We start from the raw sequence: 24,187 nt of genomic DNA on the forward strand, positions 1-24,187 counted from the left end.
TACATGTCAGGCATGTATTAAGTGCTTTATATATTAGTATTAATATATACATATTTACACACTAATATTTATACATTAACTTCCATATCAAGGAAGGTAATATTACCGCCATTTTCTAGGTGAGGAAATTGAGACATTTACTCTTTCACCTAGCACTCCCACTTCCAGGAATACACCTTGAAGGCACACCATCACAAACATGCAACATATGCCAAAATGCCCATCAGTACATCCATTAGCTAGGAAGTCAGACATTAGGAATTTATCACAGTTATAGATAATTCAAGTAGAAAAACCATCTGATCATTAGGGTTTTTGTCTGTTTAATTCCCTAGTGTATTTCCAGTGCCTAGAGCAGTGACTGGCACAGACGAGGCACACAATAATATTTGTTACAGGAGTGAAAATGTAGTTATATGCTAAAAATATATCTGACAAAATTCAATATCCATTTTTTAGTAAAAACAATACACTGGAAAAGATAGATAATTCAACAACATGGTTTAAAAAAAAAATCTAACCCTAGTTTTCACTGTATACACATTTATACCTTTTGAATTTCATCATACCATCTGAATATATTAATTTTTTGAAGGTACTATAAAGTTAACATGAATAACAGTCTATTTTATATTGGGCTGTTGTGTCTCTTTGTACCTCAGGCAATATATTCAATTACCGAGAAGTAAAGTGTCTTCATTTTATTGAAGAGCGGACTAAGGATCAGGGAAGTTAAAAACACTTATAATGACACACAGCTAGTAAATGACAGAGCTAGTGGTTAAAGTTACACCCTAGGCACTACTCTGCATGTAAGTGTTATTTTCTTCAGAGCTCTGTTCTGGGCCCTCTTCTCATTATATTTATTCCCGCTGGGTAGACTCAGATACCTAGAGCATTAACTGTAGCCCACGTTAATGACTTCTCAAGCACAGACATCTCTTCAACTACCTGTTGCCACAGATACACTCAGTATCACAAAACTTAACCTTCTCTTTAAAATCTGCTTCCGGGGCTTCCCTGGTGGCGCAGTGGTTAAGAATCCACCTGCCAATGCAGGGGACACGGGTTCGATCCTTGGTCCGGGAAGATCCCACATGCCGTGGAGCAACTGCGCCCATGCGCCACAACTACTGAGCCTGCGCTCTAGAGCCCGCGTGCCGCAACTACTGAGCCCGTGTGCCACAACTACTGAACCCACGTGCCTGGAGCCCTTGCTCTGCAACAACAGAAGCCACCACGACAAGAAGCCCGCGCAATGCAACCAAGAGTAGCCCGCACTTGCTGCAACTAGAGAAAAGCCCATGCACAGCGACGAAGACCCAATGCAGCCATAAATAAATAAATAAATAAATAAATCTGCTTTCTTTTCCTTGTTTCCTTTTCATTTACTTGGTCAAGTAAGGAAGAAACCAAGGAGGCATCTCAGACTGCTTCCAACTGGTCGACAAGTCTTCCGGATGGTCTCTAGTTCCCGACAGCTCTGTTCTCCATGCCCTATCCCTCCTTCAGTCCAGTGAATCACTTCTTGTCCATATTGCCGAAGGCTCTTTCCCCGGCACCCATGTAATCGATGGCAAGAATCAAGCAAGACCACTGGAACACTGCATGCTCCTGGCAAGACTCTCATGCCACTGCCTTCCCCAACTTTCATAGCTTCACCAGCACAATATGCCTGCAGGTCGTGAGGACAAATACCTTGATGTCTTCATCCCTGTGTCACTCACAAGCATCATCAGAGACCACCCCTCATTGACCAGATTCTCCCCCTGTATGGCTCTGTAAATCTCCTAATTGTACTGGCTTCACTTCTCAAACACCCAACCTTTCTACTATACCCTCTGGACTCACAATCCATCTTTAGCAAAATCTCCTGTATCCTCAACCTCTTCTGTGAATATATCCACTATCTCCCTGCCCTAATGAATCTTGGTTCTCCCTTGAGAACACTGCTTCCCTCGACAGCCCTCTCAACTGGGAGCCATTTTCTCTCATAAACCTCCTCCCCATCTATATTGCCCTCCTAAATCATCTCCTCCCGAACTCTTCTGTGGACTCCAGACTCATATATTAAGCTTTCTCAACATCTCCACTTGGGTGCTCAGAAGTCTGCACAACCTTAAAAGTGCCCCAAACCAGAGTCTGGAATTCCTCCCCAAACCTACTCCTCCCATTCTTCCCCATCTCAAGTTTAGGCAACTCCACTCTCCCAGCTGCACAGCCAACCAGCGCTGGCATAAGCCTGACTGTTCTCATTCTCTAATAACCCCGTACGTGCTTCCTCAGAAATCCCCTCCGCTACCTTCAAAGTTCTATTCAGAATCTAACCACATCTTTCCACCTCCAATGACCATCTCTCCTGGATTCCTGCCATACTCTTTGAAACATCCTGCTTCCAACTTTGCCTCCCCACAGCCAACTCTCTCCAGCAACCAGGCTGATGCAGCTACTTCAGATCATGGCACCGCTCTGTTCCAAACTCTGCTAAGGCTTCCCATTGCCCCCCAGTGCAGGCCAAATCCTCAGAGTGGTTCCTAAGGCTCGGCATGACCTGGGGACCTTGCTACCCCCCAAAATTATCTCTGGCCACTCTCCTACCATTAGCCTCTTGCTGCCCCTTTATGCGGCAAACATACTCCTGTATCAGGGCCTTTGCACTTACTGTTCCCACTGCCTAGAATACTCTTATCCCAGACAACCATATGGCTCATTTCACATCTTTCCATTTTCTGTTCAACTGCATTCTTATCAACAAAGCCCTTCCTGATCACCTTACATGACAAAGTAAGCTCCCCGCACTGCCTACCCTGTCACTCCAAATCCCATTCGCCCTGATTTTTCCCCGAAGCACTCTCTGCCACCTAAAAAACTATATATTTTTTAATGGTATGTCTCCAGCCACAGTTTCTACAAACAGAAACTCTATGAGGGCAAGAATTTCTTTTTATTTGTTCACTGCTTTATCCTCAGTGTCTAGAACACAACATAGCTCATTAAAAAAAAGAAAAAAGCACTCAATAAATATTTGCTGAGTTGAATGAAAGAAGGAAAAGAAAAGGGGAGAGAAGAAGGGAGGATGACAGAATGGCTGATCTTCAAACCCCCAAATATACCTAAGTGCGGAATCAGTGGCATGGGCTGCCGTTGTAGTAATCACTGGAGACTGAGCTCTGGTGGCCGACACAGTTGCTACCACAGCAGGAGGGATGGTATTAGAGGTGGTCACAGGTGGACGAGACTACCAAGAGAAGAGAAAAACATATTTCATTGAAAGCAAAATACAGTATGCCCAAAACACTGCAAGTATAATTTGAAAACTGGGCCTCGAAATAAGGGTGTTTATGTCCAAATGAAAATAAATTCTCACCATTCTGATTACCGAATTCTCTTTTCAGATAGGTTGCTAGAAGGCCAAGAGCCAGAATTATCCCAAAAAATCCAATGCTGGTTGGAGAGTACACAAGCCCCTTCTTTTCGAATATGACCAGACTCAAAATTCTGTCCTACGATTAGTACAGACTGGAATCTAGCCCTTCAGCTCTAGTTCCCACAGAGCTGTCGCTGGTCCTGGAGCAGACACTTTTCATGACGACACAACCTAGGGCTTTCCACAGAGGGCCTACTCAGAACTGGATGCTGGCTCTCATGCCATCTGAGGGCAAAAAAGGCAAACACGTGGTAACAGCATTCTTTACCAGCGGAAGGTGCAGGGTGCCCAGATGCTTTCTAGATGTTTCCATATGGATATACTTCCCTCACCCCTACATCTGTGTGTAAAATCTTCACCTGACTAACGAGTTCCACACTGGGCTTCACCTGCTTGCCCACTGTCAGATTCTCCAGTCATCTGAGCTCTCCTGAGTAGTCCTTCTTTCCTTCTCCTGCCACGTGCAGGTTAACTCAGCAAACTCTGCCCATTCTTGATCTGTTTCTCACCTGCAGACCTCGTCCCCATGGCGCTGCTCTCACAGCCTGTCCTCTCACACTAGGACTGCTGTGCTGTCTTCCTCACTACTGAGCTCTTGACCTTGGTTCTCCTCTTTCTCCAACCCTTCCTACCATTATACTCCTGGGGCCCTAATCAGTCTCCAAACGTGTTTTATTACCAGCAAGGTCTTTTATTGTGTTTAATGTGAAAGCTCTAGGCTAGACATATCTTACCCCGCATCCCAGTCAGCACTCTTCCGTAGTATCTTAAACCCAGCTATTTCATACATGCTACCAGTCTGGCCCCAAAGGCACTGAACTTCTACCTTCTGTACGCAATTCAGCTAGATTAATCTTTCAAAGATATTTCTTTGACCATATTATCAGTATATTCCAAAGACGCAGTAGCTCTCTGCTGTGTACAAAATCAAGTTTACAGTCTTCATCTTAGAGCCCCGAATTTAGAGACAGACATGGTATCACGCAGTAACACGTTATACTTCAGTAGTACTGAGGCCACAGGTTTCCTTGAAAAAAGTTGAAAGGCATGGACCATCTTCCTCAAAAAGCATACCTATGTGCATAAAATGTTTAGGGGTTCACACACTCCTATCCAAATTAGAATCCCTCAGTTCTAACTAGGCTTTACTCCACATTGTGTACAACCACCACTATCTTCCTCGCCTTGTTCACAGTGCTGCCCCCCTTCACGTCTCTGAACCCCCACTGCCACACCCATCCCAACCAAAAGCGTTCCCTTACTACCTCTCTCCTAAATTCCTACAGTGGATCACATGACACCATATGTAATTCAGCCTTCTCTACATCTTGGCAGCTAGATCCAAAGTCGCTTGAGGTTCAAGGACTCGCACAGTGCCAAGCAGAGTGAATGACTCAGAGTAGGCGCTGAACGCTTGCTGGCTGACTACCCACAACCCTGGCGTGCCTGGATTGGCTGGTGAATGATGTGCTGTACTGCCGGCTGAGCTGCAGCAGCATTTGGCAACTGGGAAGTCGGCCTCAGGACCGTGGTTACTTTAGAACTGGACATCACAGCAGCAGCTGCTGCACCTGGAAAAACAGTATTTTTTTCATTAGTATGGCTTCCGGGCTCATGATTTAAATAGCTACAATTATACTCCCTATAAGCTCAGTATGTCAGTATTCAGCTTAAGTGCTTTATGTATACTTCCCATTTCATCACACAGAAAATTAAGAGAACGTGCGCTCAAGGGCTGAGATTTCATAAGATCGATAATCTGTATTGCTTCTTCAAGGGTGTTCTTAAATGAAACTGGCTTTTTTTTTTTTTTTTTTAAACTGCAAGTATGTAGCAGTGAAGCACAGCACGGTGCTGTTATTACCCTGATTCAAGCCAAGGCTGCAGCAGTTTAACCACCAGTGAGAGTTCACTTGAACCACCACTGCCTTTGTACCATCAGTGCCAATATCAGCACTGACAAAAGGGCACACGTCTTAGTTTCGACCTCACACAGATCCCCCTGCAGTCTGTGAACCTCACTCTGAGAACAACCACTAAGTTACACTGAGAGAGAGTATTTGTTAGCCTGATTCTGCCGACAATAATTTTATCCTCTCCAACAGAAGGTAACAATTTCTGATCAAGTAACTGAAAAAACTCATTAAATTTAATACCTTACAACCTATCAGCACTTAATTGTAAGAATAAATTCATCTTATTGCCATGTGAATAAAAAGATTTGACTAAGCATTTTCACTAAATTTCAGAAATACTCAGTATTAACATTTGTGACTTATTTATTGAAAATGAAGCCCATATTTACACAACCACAGCTTTCAGGAGTTCCTCAGTATAAAGGACAATTTTTAGACCATACAGAAAATTTGAATTGCTCTGAGTTTACACACATACGTGTTGCAATATAACTATAATAAGTACCTATTAGGCCACACTAAAAATGTGCATTAATCTAAGTTTATTTCTGCTGTCCTGCAACTCTAAAAAGCTCATTCTGGATATGCTTTGTGTTACTGTATCTTCTACCAAACGTACACCTGTCACTGCATTTCAGGAGTCTGAAGAAAACACGCAGCCTTTATTTACCTCGAGGCAAATGAGAAGCTCCAATGTGAAGAGGGGGCCCAGGTGCGTTGCTCCGGATGATAGACATCTGTACGTTTGTGGTCATGATGTGATGCAGGTTACTGGGATGCCCCTGCAAGAAACAGGATGCAACGTTATTTCCAAGTGCCTGGTCTTAGCCACGGGTGCTTAGCCATTGCTTCTAGGAAGTCAGCTGCCTCCAAATGTGGGTCATGTTGTTCCTCTTAAGATAGTGAGCACCCCAAGGGAAAGGACATTTAGTTTCCTTTTCACAGCATACTGCACGATGCCCTGTGCCAGCAGGCATGTGGTAAGGGGCAGGGAGGACCCATCAACTGCCTTGAATCTAGCTAGCTGTTAGATTCCTATCACTGATGACACATCTGACTGTCCACTTTCAGACACTCTCATCTTCAATAGTAGTCTTTTACCCTTGTTTTCTTTGTCTTGGCCTATAGCTTATTTTTTCTTATTATCACTATTTCCTTTACACGCCACTGCACTCACGTATGCTTTATGCTAGCCAAGATCTCTAAGTAAATTCAGTCAGCATCCAACGGGCACTCGCCCATCAGTTCTGCAGCTCACCCCTACGTGTCCCTTCCTCACACCTGCCCGATCCTGATGCCAGTGCTTCTCAGGTGGGCATTCCAGCACTTCTGGGAGGACTCAGCAATATGACAAAATGAAAAACACCACAGTGCACCTTTTTGGAATACCATTTTTCTCCTGAAAACTTGAAGGGAGTGAGTTGTGAGATTCAGTTTTCATTGGTAAGTAATTTAAAATATTTAAATAAATCGAATACATATTATGGAGGAGGACTGCAATTTCAAAAAGAAAATTAAGTTAAAACATGAGACTTTAAAATAAAGGTTCACAACTGGTAGGCTGCTGAGGGAACCCGCCAGTCGCCCAAGAGACACACATCACCGTCCTCAGAGAACAGCCTTAGAGAAGCACTGCTGCTGTGAGGCTGTCCTCAGCCCACTGGAGTTCTGCGCCTGTAACCAAGCACAGCCGGACTCCTGTGCTCCTCAAGGTCACGGGCTGTCTTATCTAGATTTGCTTCTCACACTGCAGGGGGTGCCTCGTACACAGCAGATACCCACTACGTACGGGCCGAATGACAAGACCACTGTGCATACTGGTCTCACTCCCGAGGCCATCCTTCTCTGTCCACTCTCCTCTTGTCCCCTTGCAGATACCGGTGACCAGTTAATTTTTGATTTAGTCCAGTGCCTAATGTACTGCTGGCATTCAGTAAATAATGATCAACAGTTTGGCATCTCAGTTTGAAAATCAGCAAATTAAGAGGAAAAAAACCTGTTGTCCACTGATTGTTGCCACAGGAATGGCTGCAGCTTGAGGGATGCTACTCTCCATGGTAACGGTAACCTGCCCTGGAAGCTTGGGGGGAAGTGACAAGGTGGAAGGTGGAGCAGGAGCAATGGGACGGCTAGGCACGGTGGGCTTCGGGGGCGGCTGCGAACAGAAAACCACACGACACAGATCAACAGCGTTTCCAGCGATGCCCTTCATTCCACACACGCGCACAAATCAAACCTGGAGAGCGCCAGGAAGGATGCCCGAAGCCTCACATGTTCTATCTCTTAGCATCACAGCCTCTCCATTGAGGTGCTAGCATTGCCATGTTACAGATGTGGAAACATACAAAGCAAGGCTAAGTCCCTTGCTTAAAGCCACACAGACAGTAAAAACTAGAACTGGGAATAAAGCCCAGATCTGTATGGCTCACAGCCCACATTCTTTCTTCTATACCGTGCCGCCTCCCAAGTTTGGCTGGAAGTAAACAAAACTCCCAGTAACTGACACATATCCATATGGTTAATACACAAGGCGATATTCTGATAGACCCAAATTAGCAAGCTATCAAAACAAAACCTTGGAGAAGAGTGCCACTCCAAGATAAAAGCTACACTAGCATGCCCATAACTTGAAATAAAATCCACGTCAAAATGGGTACGAGAAAAGATCCTGTGATGCCAACTGCCCAGCGGCACGAGACTAGGCACTGCAGAACAGCGCAACTCTGAGTTACAGAGAGGAGCTGAACTGATAGGTCCAAAAGAAAAAGCTATGATCCTAGGATACAGCCTAAGACTCTGTGAGCACTGTCAGAAATACTAGCCAGTCTTTAGCTGTCGTTCAATGTGAAATTTTAAACCTCTCCATTACCTTCATAAGTCCCTCCGAAAATGAGAGTGGCACTGCTGGCGTCAGATGTGCTGGCGGGGCTGTCACTGTGACAGGTGTGCCCGATGCAACAGCATGGTGTGTAGACAACATCTGCACCTGTGGATAGGGCCTTACCACAACAGGCTCTTGCTTCTCTTCACGGGACTGTAGGGAGCTGCTGGAACCCACGTGCTCCCTGGCAGTGACTTCAGCATCTCGACTAGATTCATCGTTGACTAGTGAAGACATGAAGGGTGAAACAGCGTGTCATGCCCTTCCAATATCAAATAATATAACAGCACATGTAAGAGTGGAGCTTGCAGTTAAGTTGCAGGGTTGATAAACTGACCGTTTCCTTCTAAGATTTTCTTAACAAGGAGAATTTGGACATCAAATTCCTCTGATGGAGAGCAAACTCGAAAGTCACACCTTTGGAACATGGGACTTGTTTTAAAGATTGTAATTTCCTACTCCTATGAACAAAGGGCCTGAAAACTATCTAGAATGACCTCAAATACTTGAAATTGTAATATAAGATATAAGACAATTTCATTTAAAATATTTATTTAAAAAGTTATAAAAACCTAATATTAAAAAGGTGACTTGGGGACTTCCCAGGCGGTCCAGTGGTTAAGAATCCATGCTTCCACTGCAGGGGGCACAGGTCTGACCCCTGGTCGGGGAGCTAAGATCCTGCATGCTGTGTGGTGCGGCATCCACCCCCCCAAAAAAAGGTAACCAATTTCTCAGTCCAAATCCCTACAGAGTGAACAAGTAAAGCTCTATCATTATTACAATGCACGCACCCTTTGAGACTCAACAATTCCACTTGCGTGACTGTACCCTATAGATACACAGCATGTGTGCAAAATGACTCAGGTACAAGTTATCTGTTTCAGTATTTTTATACTAGCAAAGGAACCGAAAAACCTACATGTCCATCAATAGGGGACTGGTTAAATAAATTATGGTATACTCACACAACAGACTACCATGCAACTATAAAAATAAAACAAGAAAGCTTTTTAGGTACTCTTATGGGAAAATGTATAATATATATATATATTGTGAAAAAGATATATGAAAATACCAAGGTACAGAACAGAGAAAAAGTAAATAAAATACACACAAATATAAATACATTTGTATTTGAATATGGATAACGTATCTCCAAAGCATCTTGTTTGCCTGAAAGGAAAGAAAGTGGATGAGTGGAGGACAGGAAGGAGATTTATTTTTCAGTGTATATTCTTTTTTCTTTTGGAATTTTGGACCATGAGAACACGTAACGTATTTAAAAATTAAGTTAAAAAAATCAAGGAACTGGGACTTCCCTGGTGGCGCGGTAGTTAAGAATCCGCCTGCCAATGCTGGGAACACGGGTTCGATCCCTGGTCCGGGAAGATACCACATGCCACGGAGCAACTAAGCCTGTGCGCCACAACTACTGAGCCTGCGCTCTAGAGCCCGTGCACCTAGGGCCCATACTCCGCAACAAGAGAAGCCACCGCAATGAGAAGCCTGCGCACTGCAACGAAGAGTAGCCCCCACTCGCCACAACTAGAGAAAGCCTGCGTGCAGCAACAAAGACCCAACGCAGCCAAAAATAAATAAAACTAAATTTTAAAATGCTGTGAATTCAGAACACAATGATAAAAAATTTATTAAAAATCAAGGAACTAATGTAATGAAAAAGGAGAGTCTGTGAAAATATTAATTTGCACTATCATTTTCCCAAAACAACACTGACATTATTTTTCTGAACGTAAAGATTATACTTACATAAAAAATTTTAATTACTTGGAAAACTATAAAGAAAGTAAAGCTGCTCCCAAAGTCTATCCCCTAAAGGCACCAAGTTACTATTTTGGTAAAACGTCAGACACTTCTCAGCTCTTTAATCTTAGGTGGGTTTTTATTTACTTAACTTTTTATTTAACTATAACCTTCATAAAGACAAGTGTATAGCTCAATGAACTTTTACAAACGGAATACACCCGAGTTACCAGCCCCGAGATCAACAAGCAGAATGCTACCGCTTCCCCATAAACCCTCTGTTCAGCCTGATTCCAGTCACTGTACCTCCCAATGATACTCACTATGCTAACTTCTAAAACTATAGACTACTGTTGTCTATTTTTGAACATATATATATATATATATATATATATACACTCGTAACAAATGTACCTGGTTCTTGTCTCTCTCACTTATAGGTATAAGATTTTTGCATATTATTACATGTAGCCATAGCTCCTTCATTCTCAGTACAGTATGCCATTGCTTGAATAAATCACAAATTACCCATTTTACTCACAGTTAGTTTTCAGGTTTTTTTTTTACTATTATGAATAGGAATGCTAGTAATTATTCACATGTATGACTTTTGGTGAACATTACCATTGCTATTGGATTCCACCTAAGAGTGGAATCGCTAAGTAATACAGAATATACACCACATCATTTCAAAAGTGCTAAATGAAATTCTATTGAATAGATGTACTATACCTTTTTAAACCACTATATCATCAATGAGCAAAAATTTCCAAATTTTTGCTATTGTCAACAACTCTAGAATAAATATCCATATGTACTCTGAGTCCTTGTTCAATGATCTCCTCAGGAAAAAAAATCAGAAATTTTCTCTTGGAGGAAAAAAGTGCTGGGAGAAAAGATTAACATATTTCATATTCTGCTATACATTGACCCTTCTCCTAGGTCATTCAGATTTTTAAAAATTTTTGATTTTTAAAACCGTTTTATTGAGGTATAACTTGCATACAATAAAATGGCTATTCTAAAGAGAGTTCAATGATTTTTTTTTTTTACATTCTCACCAACAAGTTAGGAGTAGAATGGCTGGGTCAAATGGTAAACTTCATATGAAACTGCCGAAGTACTTTCCAAAGTGGTTGTATTATCTCATGTTCCCACCGGCAGTGTATTAGCGGTCCAGTTGTTCCTCATCCTCACGGATTCTTGACACACAGACATTCTAGTGGGTGTGTACTGGGTATCTCATTGTGGTTTTAATTAACATTTCCATGCTGACTGGTAACGTTGAACTTCTTTTTATGTGACCATAGGCCATTCATATACATCTTCCTTTGTGAAGTATGTGTTCATATCTTGTCCATTTTTTAATCAATCAGGTTTATTAACTGAGGTACAATTTACATATAAAATCTAATTTTTTGTATAAAACTAAATTTTCACAAATGTATTCAGTACTGTTATCACAACACAATCATGACATAGAACATTTCCCTTACTCTAACAAGTTCATTCATGCCCCTTTGCAGACAATTCCCTCCCTCCCACCCCTACTCCTTAGAAACCACTGATCTATTGATGGTTCTATCACCACTGCTTTATCTTTTCTGGAATTTCATAGAAATAGAACCACACAGTATGTGGTCCTTTGGGTCTGGCTTCTTTCTCTCAGTAAAATGCTTTGGACGTTCATCCACGTTACTGTTTATAATGCTAGTTTGCTTCTTTTTACCACTGAGTAGCATTCCACTGTACGGATTAAACCAAACTTTGCTTATCCAGTCACCAGTTGATAAAATCTGGGTTCTTTCCAGGGTTTGGCTATTATGAATAACGCTTCTATGAACACTGAAGGAGAAGTCACTGTATGTGTGACACACATTTTCCTTTATCTTGGGTAAACACCTAGGAATGAGACTGCTGGGTTGTATGGTAAGCTTATGTTAAATTTTTTAACACACTGTGCCAAACTGCTTACCAAAGTGGCTGGATTACTTTGCATTCCCACCAATGCATGGGTTCTGCTTGCTCGAGAAACACGTCAAAACTCGGTATTGTCAGTCTTTTTGTTTTAGTCATTCTAGTGGGTGTATAGTAGTTTCTCACTGTGGTTTTAATTTGCATTGCCCTGAGGAGTTAATACAGTTGAATATCTTTTGTGTTTATCTGGCCTTTATATAGCATCTTTGGTAAAGTGTCTATTCACATATTTCATCCCTTAAAAACAAACAAACTAACAACAAAAAAACACAAGCTGTTTGCCTTTTTTGCTATTGAGTTACAAGTTTTTTATATATTCCAGATGTATGTCCTTTGCTGACACATTTATCACAAATGTCTTCTCTCATTTGGTAGCTTGTCTTTTTATTTTACTAACAGTGTCTTTTGCAGAGCAGTCATTTTTAATGTTGATGAAGTACAGTGTATTAGTTGCCTCCTTTATAATCAACGTTTTTCGTGCCCTAAGCAATTTTTACTTACTCTAAGGTAACAAACAGTTTCTCCTATATTTTCTTTTAGAAATTTTAAGTTTTATACTTAGGTCCATAATTATACATTTCGAGTTAATTTATGTGCACAGTGGAAGTAAAGGTCAAGGTTTATTTTTTTTTCATATGGATATTCTGGTGTCCTGGCACTATTTTGTTAAAAAGACTATCATTCCCCTATTGAATTATCTATGTACTTTTATCAAAAATCAATTGACCATTATGTGTGGGTCTATTTCTGGATCCTCTAGTTTGTACCAATGATCCAGTGATTTATGCTAATATCACATTGTCTTGAGTAGTGCAGCTTTATACCAAGTCTTGAAGTAAGGCAGTGGAGTCCCCCAACTTTCTTCTTTTTTGTCTAAATTGCTTTGCTATTCTAGGTCCTTTGGTTTTCACATAAATTTTAGATTTAATTTTAGATTCAATTTTTAGAAAAGTACCTGATGTGAATTTGATTAGGATTCATTTGAATCTACAGATCCCTTTGGGTAAAGGAAAATACTGAGTTTTCCAATCTATGAACATGATAGATCTTTTCATTTATCTAGGTCTTTAACTTCTCTCAGCAATGTTTTACATCATTTTCTAAGCCCGGGTCATACACATATTTTAACTTATTCCTAAGTATTTTATGGTTTTTTTTTTTTAATGATACTATAAATGACATTTTTAAAATTTCACTATTCATTACTAGTATTTAGAAATATAATTGATTTCTGTACACTGAACTTTTATCCTGCAACCTTTAGTAATTTCACTTATTAGTTCCAACAGCTTTTAAAAAACATTTAGTATTTTCTGTATACGTGATGCTTGTGAATAAAAAGTTTTACTTCTGTCTTTCCATTATCAACTGATTTTTAACCTTCCCCACTGCCCAGATTTTCCCCTAATTAAAATTTTAAAGGAAATGGACAATTTCATAACTTTCCTCCAAACCTATCTGTCCAGGAAGACTTTGATTTTTGACACTTTCATTTAAGATATAAGGCACTGACCATTTTCCACTAAGCTCTTTTTGCAACTATGTATCGTTTCCTTCTAGGTATTTGAAGTTGTTTATTTTTATCAGAAAAGAACCTTGAAGCAGTAGTTAAGAGAATGGTTGTAATCTATACTTCTGTACTGTGAACATGTACTTGAAATCCTGACATGCGTAGGATCCCAAATTACTTCTTCCAATAAGAGCACCAGGAAATATAGAAAAACATCTAACTACTTAAGGAAAACTTTTATTTTCTTTTTAAGAGCAACTGAAGGAAACAACATACACATTTCAGAAGTAAAATTATAGACAATTTGGGCCTAAGTCAATGATTTCCTTCTCAACAAAGTCTGAGGGCAATTATTGCTAATTGATACCCTTTTTAACGAGCAGTATAATTCTTGCAAATAGATGTTCAAAAATATTCTCTTTTGGGGTTTCCCTGGTGGCGCAGTGGTTGGGAGTCTGCCTGCCGATGCAGGGGACGCGGGTTCGTGCCCCGGTCCGGGAAGATCCCACATGCCGCGGAGCAACTAAGCCTGTGTGCCACAATGACTGAGCCTGCGCTCTAGAGCCCTCAAGCCACAACTACTGAGCCTGCGAGCCACAACTACTGAAGCTGATGCGCCTAGAGCCCATGCTCTGCAACAAGAGAAGCCACTGCAGTGAGAAGCCCGTGCACCACAATGAAGAGTATCCCCCGCTCGACACAACCAGAGAAAGCCCGCGTGCAGCAACAAAGATCCAATGCAGCCAAAAATAAATAAATAAAATAAATAAATTAAAAATGGATTTCTATTAAAAAAAATTCTCTTTAGCTATGCTCCTTTAAATTATTCTGTTATGGGGATTCCCTGGCACTCCAGTGGTTAGGACTTGGCGCTTTCACTGCTGTGTCCTGGGTTCAATCCCTGGTCAGGGAACTAAGATCCCGCAAGCCATGCAGCTTGGCCAAAAAAAAAAAAAAATTCTGCTGTGAATTCATACAAAACATAAAACACTGTCAAAAATCTTTGTTAAGGGGTCAGGAACTTGAAGTGGCGCTATAAGAATTTGTTAACCTCTACCCTGTAGCAAGGATAGCACATACAAAGAAGCATGGACAGATAGGTCCTGGCCTTCATTCTAGGAGGAGGCCCGACCTTGCGTTACTGTGGATGATGGAGTCAGTAAAGACTTCCCAGAGAAAGTGACATCTGAGAGGAAACCTCAAGGAAGAACAAAGAATTAGCCAGATAAATAAGTGTGCAAAGGAAGAAGAAAGATTGTGGCAAACAAACAAAACAAAACTGGACTGTGCGAAGTCCCAAGGTCAAGAAGGCTGAGAACTTATCATCTGTTCAGAAAATATGAGCAGCTACTATTAAGCAGGAGGAATAAAGTAGCTTAAAGTTACTTTAAGTCTAAAGAGAACTAAAATAAATTTGTAACAAAAACTAAGTTGGCAGGAAGGAGGCGAAGCAATAGGAAGGAGGCCACAGCTCACAGGTGAGAGACAAAGACAGAACAATTAAACACCATGCCTGAGTTCCTGGTTTGAGCAATAAGTAGATGGTAAGTACCATTTACCATGATGAGGAACATAGAAATCAGGCTGTAAAGAAAGAGGAATAAAAAAAGGAGTACCTTACTTCACTTCGCAATGCCACCTTTCCACTTGATACACAGAATACATAATTATTTGAAGGAGTAACTCAACTTCAGCACTGCTGACTGGACTAGACTTTGCTGTGGGGGTGGGGGCTGTCCTGCTTAACGTCGTGTATTTAGCAGCATCCCAGGCCTCTAAATATCCAAGAGCACCCCCTACTTGTGACACCTAAAAGTGTACCCAGACATCGCCAAACATTCCCTGGGGGGCAAAATCATCACCAGCTGAGGCCACTGATCTTCAGCATTCAAAGAGTATACAACTAAAAACCAAGTTGCATATATGTGCATATACACATCTTTTTAAAATCTCTTTTCCTATACAGTAAGCTCCTGAAAGGCAAGACCTATGCCTTACACACCTTTGCATTCCTCATGGCATTATTATTACACCTCTGGGCCTTAATTAAATAAGAACACATTAATACATTAAAAAAAGTTCTTGTAGGCGTGCTTCACTGCTAAGTTTCATGTACACTCTGTACCTGTGAATCAAGTGGTTAAAACAGGAAGAAAGAAAGCCCTATTTAAATTAGAACTGTAATATATCCATTTTTCAAATTTGATAACCTAGTATTTACTAAAATCCCACAAAGAATTTGCTAATTTTTAAATTAGAAAACTGGCAATATTTTTAAAGCAGGAAGCAATATAGAAAAATATCACACATCTCACCTGTTGCAGCTGGGTTTATCAATCCTGCAGAACCACTGTTGGCTATCTGTGAAGGAGCCTGGCTTAGCCCGGTGGAGGGGGTTCCTAACCGAGGAAACTGTTGAGAACTCATTTCCACCTGCAGTGCATAGGCATATGGTTATTACTGGATTCTGATATTAGAATCAATGAGAAAGTAAAGCATTTTTAGTACCTACATCTCCCCTTAGAAAAGCAAATGTAGCATCATCTATCTAAAATGATACTTGTTTTCAATATACAGTGCAGAAATGGTGTAAACTGTTTAAGCTTTCGATGTACATAGGTTCAATTAATGGTAAAATCATTTATGTGGTGCTGGGGGATATTATGACACCGCCCCCCAATACCTGTGGATTGCCACAAAAGTCGGCACTGCATTGTGTATAACATCCACGTGACAGATCTTAACACAATATATATACTTCTGTGTAAAGTTTCAAGGCAAATGGCATGTGCCTTTGAAAGACTTAAGCCTCACACCAAGGTGAACAGAACTGTCATCAGTGTGTCACAGGAGGAATCGGAGGCAGATGCCCTGTCCTAAGAAGGGATCAGAAATCTTCCATCAAGACCTGATCCGAAAGGAATTCTCAAACGCTTTCCTGCACAGGCCTCCATTGACGGATTTCTCCCCCGCCCCTTTCACAGAGCCCCACTGAGCCAAAGGGAACCGAGACCTTCACCACTTTCCCTAAAATCGACCCCCACTCCTCCTTCAGGAGCCGATATCCCCGATACGCCCGCAATCCTGCCCCCACCCTGAAGTCCCCCGCTGAGATCGGAGAACACAGGTCTCCAGACACTCCGGGTCTCTGAGACTCCATCCCTGGGGAGGGGGACAGGCTCTGAGGAGCCCCGGGACCAGTGTGCCCTTTACCTGCCGCCGCCCGCCGCCCGCCCCTCCCGACTCCACATCGCCGGGCTGGGGGTGCCGCGGAGGACCCATCTCGGTGGCAGCGCTGGGCTCCGAGGTCGCGGGGACGACTCGTGCCGCAGCGCGCCTCGGGCCCGCCGCTGTCCAGCCCCGCCGGCCCCGCTCACCCCCGCTGCCCGGCTGCCGCTGCGCTCCAGTCCTCTTCCCCCGAACCTGCCCCTACCTCCCCCGCCCGCCCATTGGCCCCACGCCGGGCGCGTCAGTCCGGAGCCCGCACCAATCCAACGCTGCCTGCGCGCTGAGATCCCGCCCCACCCTCCCGCCGACTGCCAGCCAATCAGGCGCGAGCCTCGCCGGGGCAGCCCAAACCTCTCGAGGCTGAGCCAATGGCAGAGGCAGACAAGCGCCGCAGGCGAAAGGGGCGGGGAGCTCGGAGGCCCCGCCTCGGTCAGGGTCTGAAAGCGGCGGGCGCAGGGCCCGGATGTGGAGAGTCACTTTAAACTGCTCCAGGAGCCAAACTCCCTGGGCCGCCCGCCCGCCCGCGCTCCCCCGGCCTCTCAGCTTCCCCGCCAAGGCCCACGCCCGCCACGCCCCCACGCCCGAATCAGCCCAGCCCTCCCGACGCCTCTCCCTTCCTTGCCACAGGACACCCGGCCTCTGCCGCCGGCCCAAAAGCCGTGCTCAGCTCGCGAAAGAGCTCAGGTTTGCGCCGCAGGAGACGAGGGACCGCTGCCCTTCCCCGGGGACGCGCAGCGGGAAGGACGCTGCAGCCCGGCTCGGCCGCCCCGCCCCCTCGTCTCCTCCCCTCTCCTCCCCTCCGCTCCCAGGCGCCCGTCCCGCCATTACCTGAGTGCTGCGCCGAGTGGCCGCCGCGCCGCCTCGAGCTCGCTCTCGTGCGCTCTCCGCCTGTGGAGCCGGCGTCCTCGGGCTCCCGGACCCGCCGCTGCCGCCGAGGCGCTAGCACTCTGCCCCCCACCCCTCAGCCCAGCGCCGCTGCTTCCGCCGCCGTAACGAGCCTCTGACCCATTGGCTGGGGTAGGCCCCGCCCTCCTCCGGAGAAGCCAGTCACCGCTCAGTGTGAGCGGAGAGCGGACGGGCCTGCCCCTCGGGGGCCGCTGAGGCCTCTGGGAAATGTAGTCCCAGGTGCCGAGAGGGCGGGCCTGGGCGGGGCGTCCGGGCGACCGGGCTGGGCCAACACACCCCTTTGCTGTGTAAAGTCGGTTCTGCATTTTCTCTTTGCCTAGTAAAAAGCTCATACCCTTTTGCCTCAGCTGACGCCACAAGGTTTCATTTTCCCGAGGGCGGTGCGGCGCGGGAAAAGGTAATGGAGGCTGACTGCAGCGGGCCGAAGGGGCTGCAGGCAGGGCCGAGGGCTTTCCTGACTGTTCTTGATGTCCCCACAGAGGCCACGGCCCGCAAAGCCTGAGCATCGTGGGAAGATCGGGTGGGCGGAACTGAAGCGACTCTGTCGGGTTTGCGCCCGGCGCGCTGCGTCGGGAGCTGCACACCAGGCCGGACCCGCTCAGGAGCCGAGCACCTTCGGGTTAAAGCCGTCTCGGAGAGGGGCCTTTGGCGCAGGACTCCGGCACGGTGCACCTGCTCGGTTTTTCCAGATTACGAAGAAGCGGAGGGAGGCGGTGGTGTTTTGTTGTTTTGTTTGGGGTGGAGGGATGGAGTTTATACAGCTGCAGCAGACTTAGCCAAAGCTGCCGGAGCAAAATCTGAATCTGACAATAGAGTTAATGTCCCCCTCCTCCCTTCCCAGATGGTAATTTAGATCTGGAGTTTTGTGTTAAGAAATAAATGGCGCTCGCATCCCTTCTTCCTGTCGTGCACAGCTGTGTTCTTGCGAGGAAAAGAGTAGCTCGTGGCTACAAGAATGTCTCAAATACCCGCTCTCCTTCCTCAAGGCACTTTCCTTTCTCACACTCTTCCCTTCTCAAATTTCTCCTAAAAGTAACTGATGTGATATACCTTAGCCTCCTCTCTCCTTAGGCAGTCCATTCTGCTTCTGCCACTCTTCTCAGACTGCTCCCCAAAGTTGCCAGTGACCTACTCACCTCGCCCAATGGTCCTGGCTTAGTTCTCATCTTGTCTAGTTTACCAACAGTAATTCTTCCTTAAAATGTGCTTCCCTATGGGAAAAGAATCTGAAAAACTATAGATATATGTATATCTATAACTGAAGCACTTTGCTGTACACCTGAAACTAACACAACATCGTAAATCGGCTATGCTCAGAAAAAAAAATTCTTCCCTTGGTCACCAGAACCACACTCTCTCCTGATTCTACTTCTGTCCCTATTAAGTTGCTTTCTACTTCTTTCTCACATATACAGCACTCTCCAGCCCTCTCTCAATGCTCTACTATCTTTCTAACTAGTTTAATGCACTCTCACAGTTTCAAATACTGTTCTCGAAAATGACTCCATATTTTGTCTGCGTGGTGATAAAGATAACTCAAGATAACTCTCTCTTGAACTGTATACCTACAGTCCCACAAATATGTCTTACAAGCCCCTGAGACTTAACATATCGTACACCTTCATTGATTTGCCTCACCTGTGTACTCCTCCCCCTTGTTTCTGGGTTTGGTTAATGGCATCACCATCTTCTCTGCCTTTGGTTTAATTCTTGTTGGTTTCCACTCTTCCATCTCCCAGGGTCACCCTATGGACTTCTGCACCTCCTTTCCAGTTGCTTCCGTAGCCTCGGCTCAACCTGTCATTAATTCCTGTCTGGATTATACTAACACTGCCTCACTCAAGTCTCTTCCTACCCTCAACCTGTCCTCTGCAGAGTTCTTTTTCTAAAGCATTCCTCTGAATCTGTTCTTTCCATCCATGATGTTCCAATGACTTCAAAATCTATTCCAAACCCGTAAACCCAGTTCAAAGGCCTTAGTAATTCAGTCCCTCCTACCTCTCAAGTATGGTTGAGCACTCTCTCAACCATAGTTTCCACCAGTTCTCCACACAGCTTGGCTTCCAGGGTTTTGCTCAAGCCTTGCCTTATATAGGCCTCACTCTTCAGCAGCTATGTAGCAGAGTGCTGCCATTTCTACAATGCCTAACTGCAAAGGAAATGATTTATCTTCTCCAAGAAGCCTTCCGTGAAATTCCTCTCCTTCCCCCCGCCCTACAGGATACTTCCGTGGACACTCCTTCGGTCCCTCTATTATAGTACTAATCTATCTACGATGTATTCTTCCTGGATTAGGCGGAGAGAGAAATTATTCATCTTTATATCTCCCACCAACAGGAAGGATTCAATAAATGTTTGCTGGGTATAATCACAAACACATCCGTAGTACATGAATGAAATCCGAATTTTCCTTAGTTACTAGAGACAGTCTCTGCTTTATTCACTTATGTCTCTAGTCCCTCATGTAGTGGATACTTGAAGGAAAATAGATGTTTCACCTATGGTTGTGTTGCTAGGATTTAGGATTTCCATCCCCTGAGCTTGGCATGCTGAAGACAGCCTTCTTGTACCCCAACCAAGCTGAACCTTCCACACTTCTCAGGTCTTCAAGCCCCCCTGCCAGTTGCGGGGGCTTATTAGTATCTTGGGTTCTTGGAGATAGTGTGCACAGAAGAGAGTTTGGATGGATTGAACAAAGACACCATCAGGCATAACATCTCCTGGGTGGTTACCAAGAGAACAAATAACTACTGCCCTCTGCCAACAAAGAGAGTAAGTTCTCAATGCAAGTGTCCTGTGGTGTCAGTCAAATGTCAATGGATGGTCTGCAGGTGTTGGTGAAGCTCTGTTTGGTCTCTGCTGCTGAACCCAGATGGTTCTCAACCTGAGCCTGGGTCGTCTAATGATACTGACTCTTTGGTTCCTCTAAGTCCAGATACTCCCCTTGGCCCAACTCCCCAGCCAGGGAAATATAGTCCCCTCCAGGTAACTCATCTGTAAAATGAAAGTACCGTTACTTATCTCAATCTTATTGTGTAGTTGTTAAAAGCTACACACGTAAAGGACGTGAAGCTTTTGAGCTCACTCACATTCATTGTTTTTATTACCTTCTTCTGGTTTATTACCTAGGCCAAACTCAGACTCTGTCTCCTCCAGAGTGTGTATGGTGGACAGACTCTAGGATGACCCTTCATGGTCCCCCTCTTGGGGTTCATGACCTTGTGTAATCTCTTTCCTTTGAATGTGGCAGGATCTGTGACATTCTTCTAATCAATAGAATATGGCAAAGGTGAGGAGATGTCACTTCCTTGACTGTATTATGTTATGTTTAGTTTTTAGCTAAATTTGAAACAATAGAGAAACATGATTTTGACACATTCAGGATATTTAATGAGCCAAGTTTTTTAAACTTGTTACAGCAAGTTTAAAAAGATAGTGATTGTCATACGACCCAGCAATCCCACTACTGGGCATATACCCTGAGAAAACCATAATTCAAAAAGAGTCATGTACCACAATGTTCATTGCAGCTCTATTTACAATAGCCAGGACATGGAAACAACCTAAATGTCCATCAACAGATGAATGGATAAAGAAGGTGTGGCACATATATACAATGGAATATTACTCAGCCATAAAAGGAAACGAAATTGAGTCATTTGTAGTGAGGTGGATGGACCTAGAGTCTGTCATACAGAGTGAAGTAAGTCAGAAAGAGAAAAACAAATACCATATGCTAACACATATATATGGAATCTAAAAAACAACAACAACAAGATGGTCGTGAAGAACCTAGGGGCAAGATGGGAATAAAGATGCAGACCTACTAGAGAATAGACTTGAGGATATGGGGAGGGGGAAGGGTAAGCTAACCTGCCGACATTTTGATCTTGGACTTCCATTCTCCAGAACCGTGAGAAAATAAATTTCCACTGCTTAAGCCCTACAGTCTGTGATATTTTGTTATGGCAGCCCTAGCAAACTATGTACTGTACGTATACTACATATAGTAGAGTATTGTTTTGTGAAATTTTAGTTTCAGTTGTGTGTATGTGCACTGGGTCTCAATGCAAGATGCATTTCTTATTATGGGTTGTAGGTCAAAATGTTTGAAAAACATTGAGCTGGAAGAAATGAAGGATTTTGCCTCCCAGTTCTGATATAAGCCAATTGAACTAAAACCTTATACTAGGCAAACCTGGAGAAACCTTAGCTCCGCTTTTCCTGGGTAGGGCGCTAAGGAGAAGAAATGGGTTCCTTATGAAAATGACTCTAGAACAGTGTTCTGGAGTGGAGTCTGTGGACAGAATTTACAAGGGTGTGAACTTGGATAGGAAGAAGGTACATGTTTATTTTCACTAATGTCTACCTGAAAATTACCATTTCCTTCCACTGTAAATAGAAGTAACAGATTTTGGTAATATTCGCAGTACTTGTAACTTTGTCACCAATTAAAATCACGTATATTTTCATATCACATTACACAAACTCTATCTCAAAACGCAAATTGCAACCATTCCTATATTGAAAGTATATTAGTTTGTTATTTAATATATTAATAAAGGAGCACATGTATTACGATGCACAATTTTTTTTTTTTTTTTTTTTTTTTTTGCATTACACGGGCCTCTCACTGTTGTGGCCTCTCCCGCTGCGGAGCACAGGCTCCGGACGCGCAGGTTCAGCGGCCATGGCTCACGGGCCCAGCCGCTCCGCGGCATGTGGGATCTTCTCGGATTGGGGCGCGAACCCGCGTCCCGTGCATCGGCAGGTGTACTCTCAACCACTGTGCCACCAGGGAAGCCCACAAATTTGTTTTTTAAATATATTTTGATAATAACCTTGTTAGTATATAATTTCTTTCCCCAGGATCCCTAGGTATTTATGCATTTAAGAACATTTTTCTAAGAAGGGTCCATAGGCTTCACAAGACTGTCAAAGGGGGTCTGTGACAGATAACGGGTTAAGAAAATCTCTACAGGTATATTTTTATAGACTCAGGTCCTGCCTCTGTTACATTTCATCTGAGTCCTTTCTTAACTGTTTCTTTCCACTTCCACTGTTTTGGTTATGACCAAGACTCTCCTAATGACCAGTTTCTTTTAACTGGGGACTTCTTTGGTTCTAACTTTGACTTGACATCTTCCCAAAGGCTGCCTCTGTGTTTACACCTCTGCTCTTGCGGTGCAGCCCAAGGACAGTGGCCCTACCCTGACCCTCGGGCCAGGAAGCTGACCCACAGGGTTACAACTTCTGGACTGCTGAGGACCAGTGGGAAGGTGTCTTGGCCACCCAAGGCCACCCAAGGAGCTTGTGGCCATTAGAAATCCAGCTAATAACATCAGCAGCACAGAATGGGAAACCTTCAGTCCCAGGCCCTGTGGACCTGTTCCTGCCTCCTGAGGGTGTTTGACTTACTTTTGTGACCTCCCTCACTGCTTCATTTCTTATTTAGACTTCCAGCCCATGACCTGAATTTGTAGCCCCATACAAGGTCCTCCAGACCCAAGAGGTCCACATTTCCATTGCCCACCATCAGTGGCCATATGGAGCACGTCCGTTCCCCACAGCGCGGAGTCTGCCAATTCACAATAATTGGGATCTTCACTCCCTTTGTCTTCCACGAGCACACAGCACTCCCATTTTGGTTCACCCACCTGACCAACACTGGGGGGAATTCCACACTCCCACAAATAAAAGAATGATACCTTCCAGGGGTGGGCAAGGACCATACTAAATTTCCTTCCCTCCACCCCCTTTATGGGAGCAATCATCCACCTTGTGCTGCGGGGCCCTACTTGGCCATCATGTCAGTAGCACACTCTGACCTCTAGAGGGAGCCCTGTGAATGACGAAGAGGAGCAGCTGTGAGCCTTCAGGGAATGGGGGGCTGGAACCTTGAATCACCAGCTGTCCTGGGGAATGGGGCTCATGTCTGGGCCACATATCCTAAGTTCACTGATGACCTTTAGTGTCCTTTGGGCAGGAATGCCCTACTTAATTTACTTTGTCTGTTCTGGCTCCCCACCCATCTCTGCCCAACTGCCAACATTTATCTATTTGGGGGTCACGATTCTTTTTTTTTAAAAATCACTTTCATTTTTATTTATAATCGGAAAACAATTAGAAGTTAAAGGGGGAAGGTATCTACAAACAACAAGTGCTGGAGAGGGTGTGGAGAAAAGGGAACCCTCCTACACTGTCAGTGGGAATGTAAATTGATACAACCACTATGGAGAACACTATGGAGGTTCCTTAAAAAACTAATAATAGAACTACCATATGAATCAGCAATCCCACTCCTGGGCATATATTCCAATAAAAACATGGTTTGAAAGGATACACGCACCCCAATGTTCATAGCAGCACTATTTACAATAGCTAAGACACGTAAGCAACTTAAACGTCCATCGACAGAGGAACGGATAAAGAAGACGTACATATACACAATGGAATATTACTCAACCATTAAAAAGAATGAAATAATGCCACTTGCAGCAAGATGGGTGGACCTGGAGATTATCATACTGAGTAAAGTAAATCAGACAAAGACAAATATCATATGATATTGCTTATAT

The 24,187-nt window shown here is 43.9% G+C and overlaps 1 protein-coding gene across 7 annotated transcripts in view; it reads right to left on the reverse strand.

Moving 5' to 3' along the window:
• Positions 1-17,670, reverse strand: part of SAP130 (Sin3A associated protein 130) — a 75,483-nt gene extending 57,813 nt beyond the window's left edge. For 3 of the 7 annotated variants that reach the window (XM_030840439.2, XM_070046024.1, XM_030840438.2), the window contains exons 1-7: positions 17,532-17,670; positions 15,791-15,908; positions 8,213-8,448; positions 7,340-7,498; positions 6,014-6,125; positions 4,874-4,998; positions 3,114-3,238 (exon numbers count right to left, since the gene is read on the reverse strand). In XM_030840439.2, the coding sequence (XP_030696299.1) occupies positions 3,114-3,238; positions 4,874-4,998; positions 6,014-6,125; positions 7,340-7,498; positions 8,213-8,448; positions 15,791-15,902 (869 nt within the window). In that variant the 5' untranslated portion in view covers positions 15,903-15,908; positions 17,532-17,670. Of the gene's footprint in view, positions 1-3,113; positions 3,239-4,873; positions 4,999-6,013; positions 6,126-7,339; positions 7,499-8,212; positions 8,449-15,790; positions 15,909-16,852; positions 16,880-17,531 lie in introns of those variants that run through there. The other 4 variants (XM_060302591.1, XM_060302590.1, XM_030840442.2 and 1 more) reach the window with 3 other exon arrangements.
• Positions 17,671-24,187: the final 6,517 nt, after the last annotated feature.

Source organism: Globicephala melas, chromosome 7 (assembly GCF_963455315.2).
Source record: "Globicephala melas chromosome 7, mGloMel1.2, whole genome shotgun sequence".
Taxonomy (NCBI): domain Eukaryota; kingdom Metazoa; phylum Chordata; class Mammalia; order Artiodactyla; family Delphinidae; genus Globicephala; species Globicephala melas.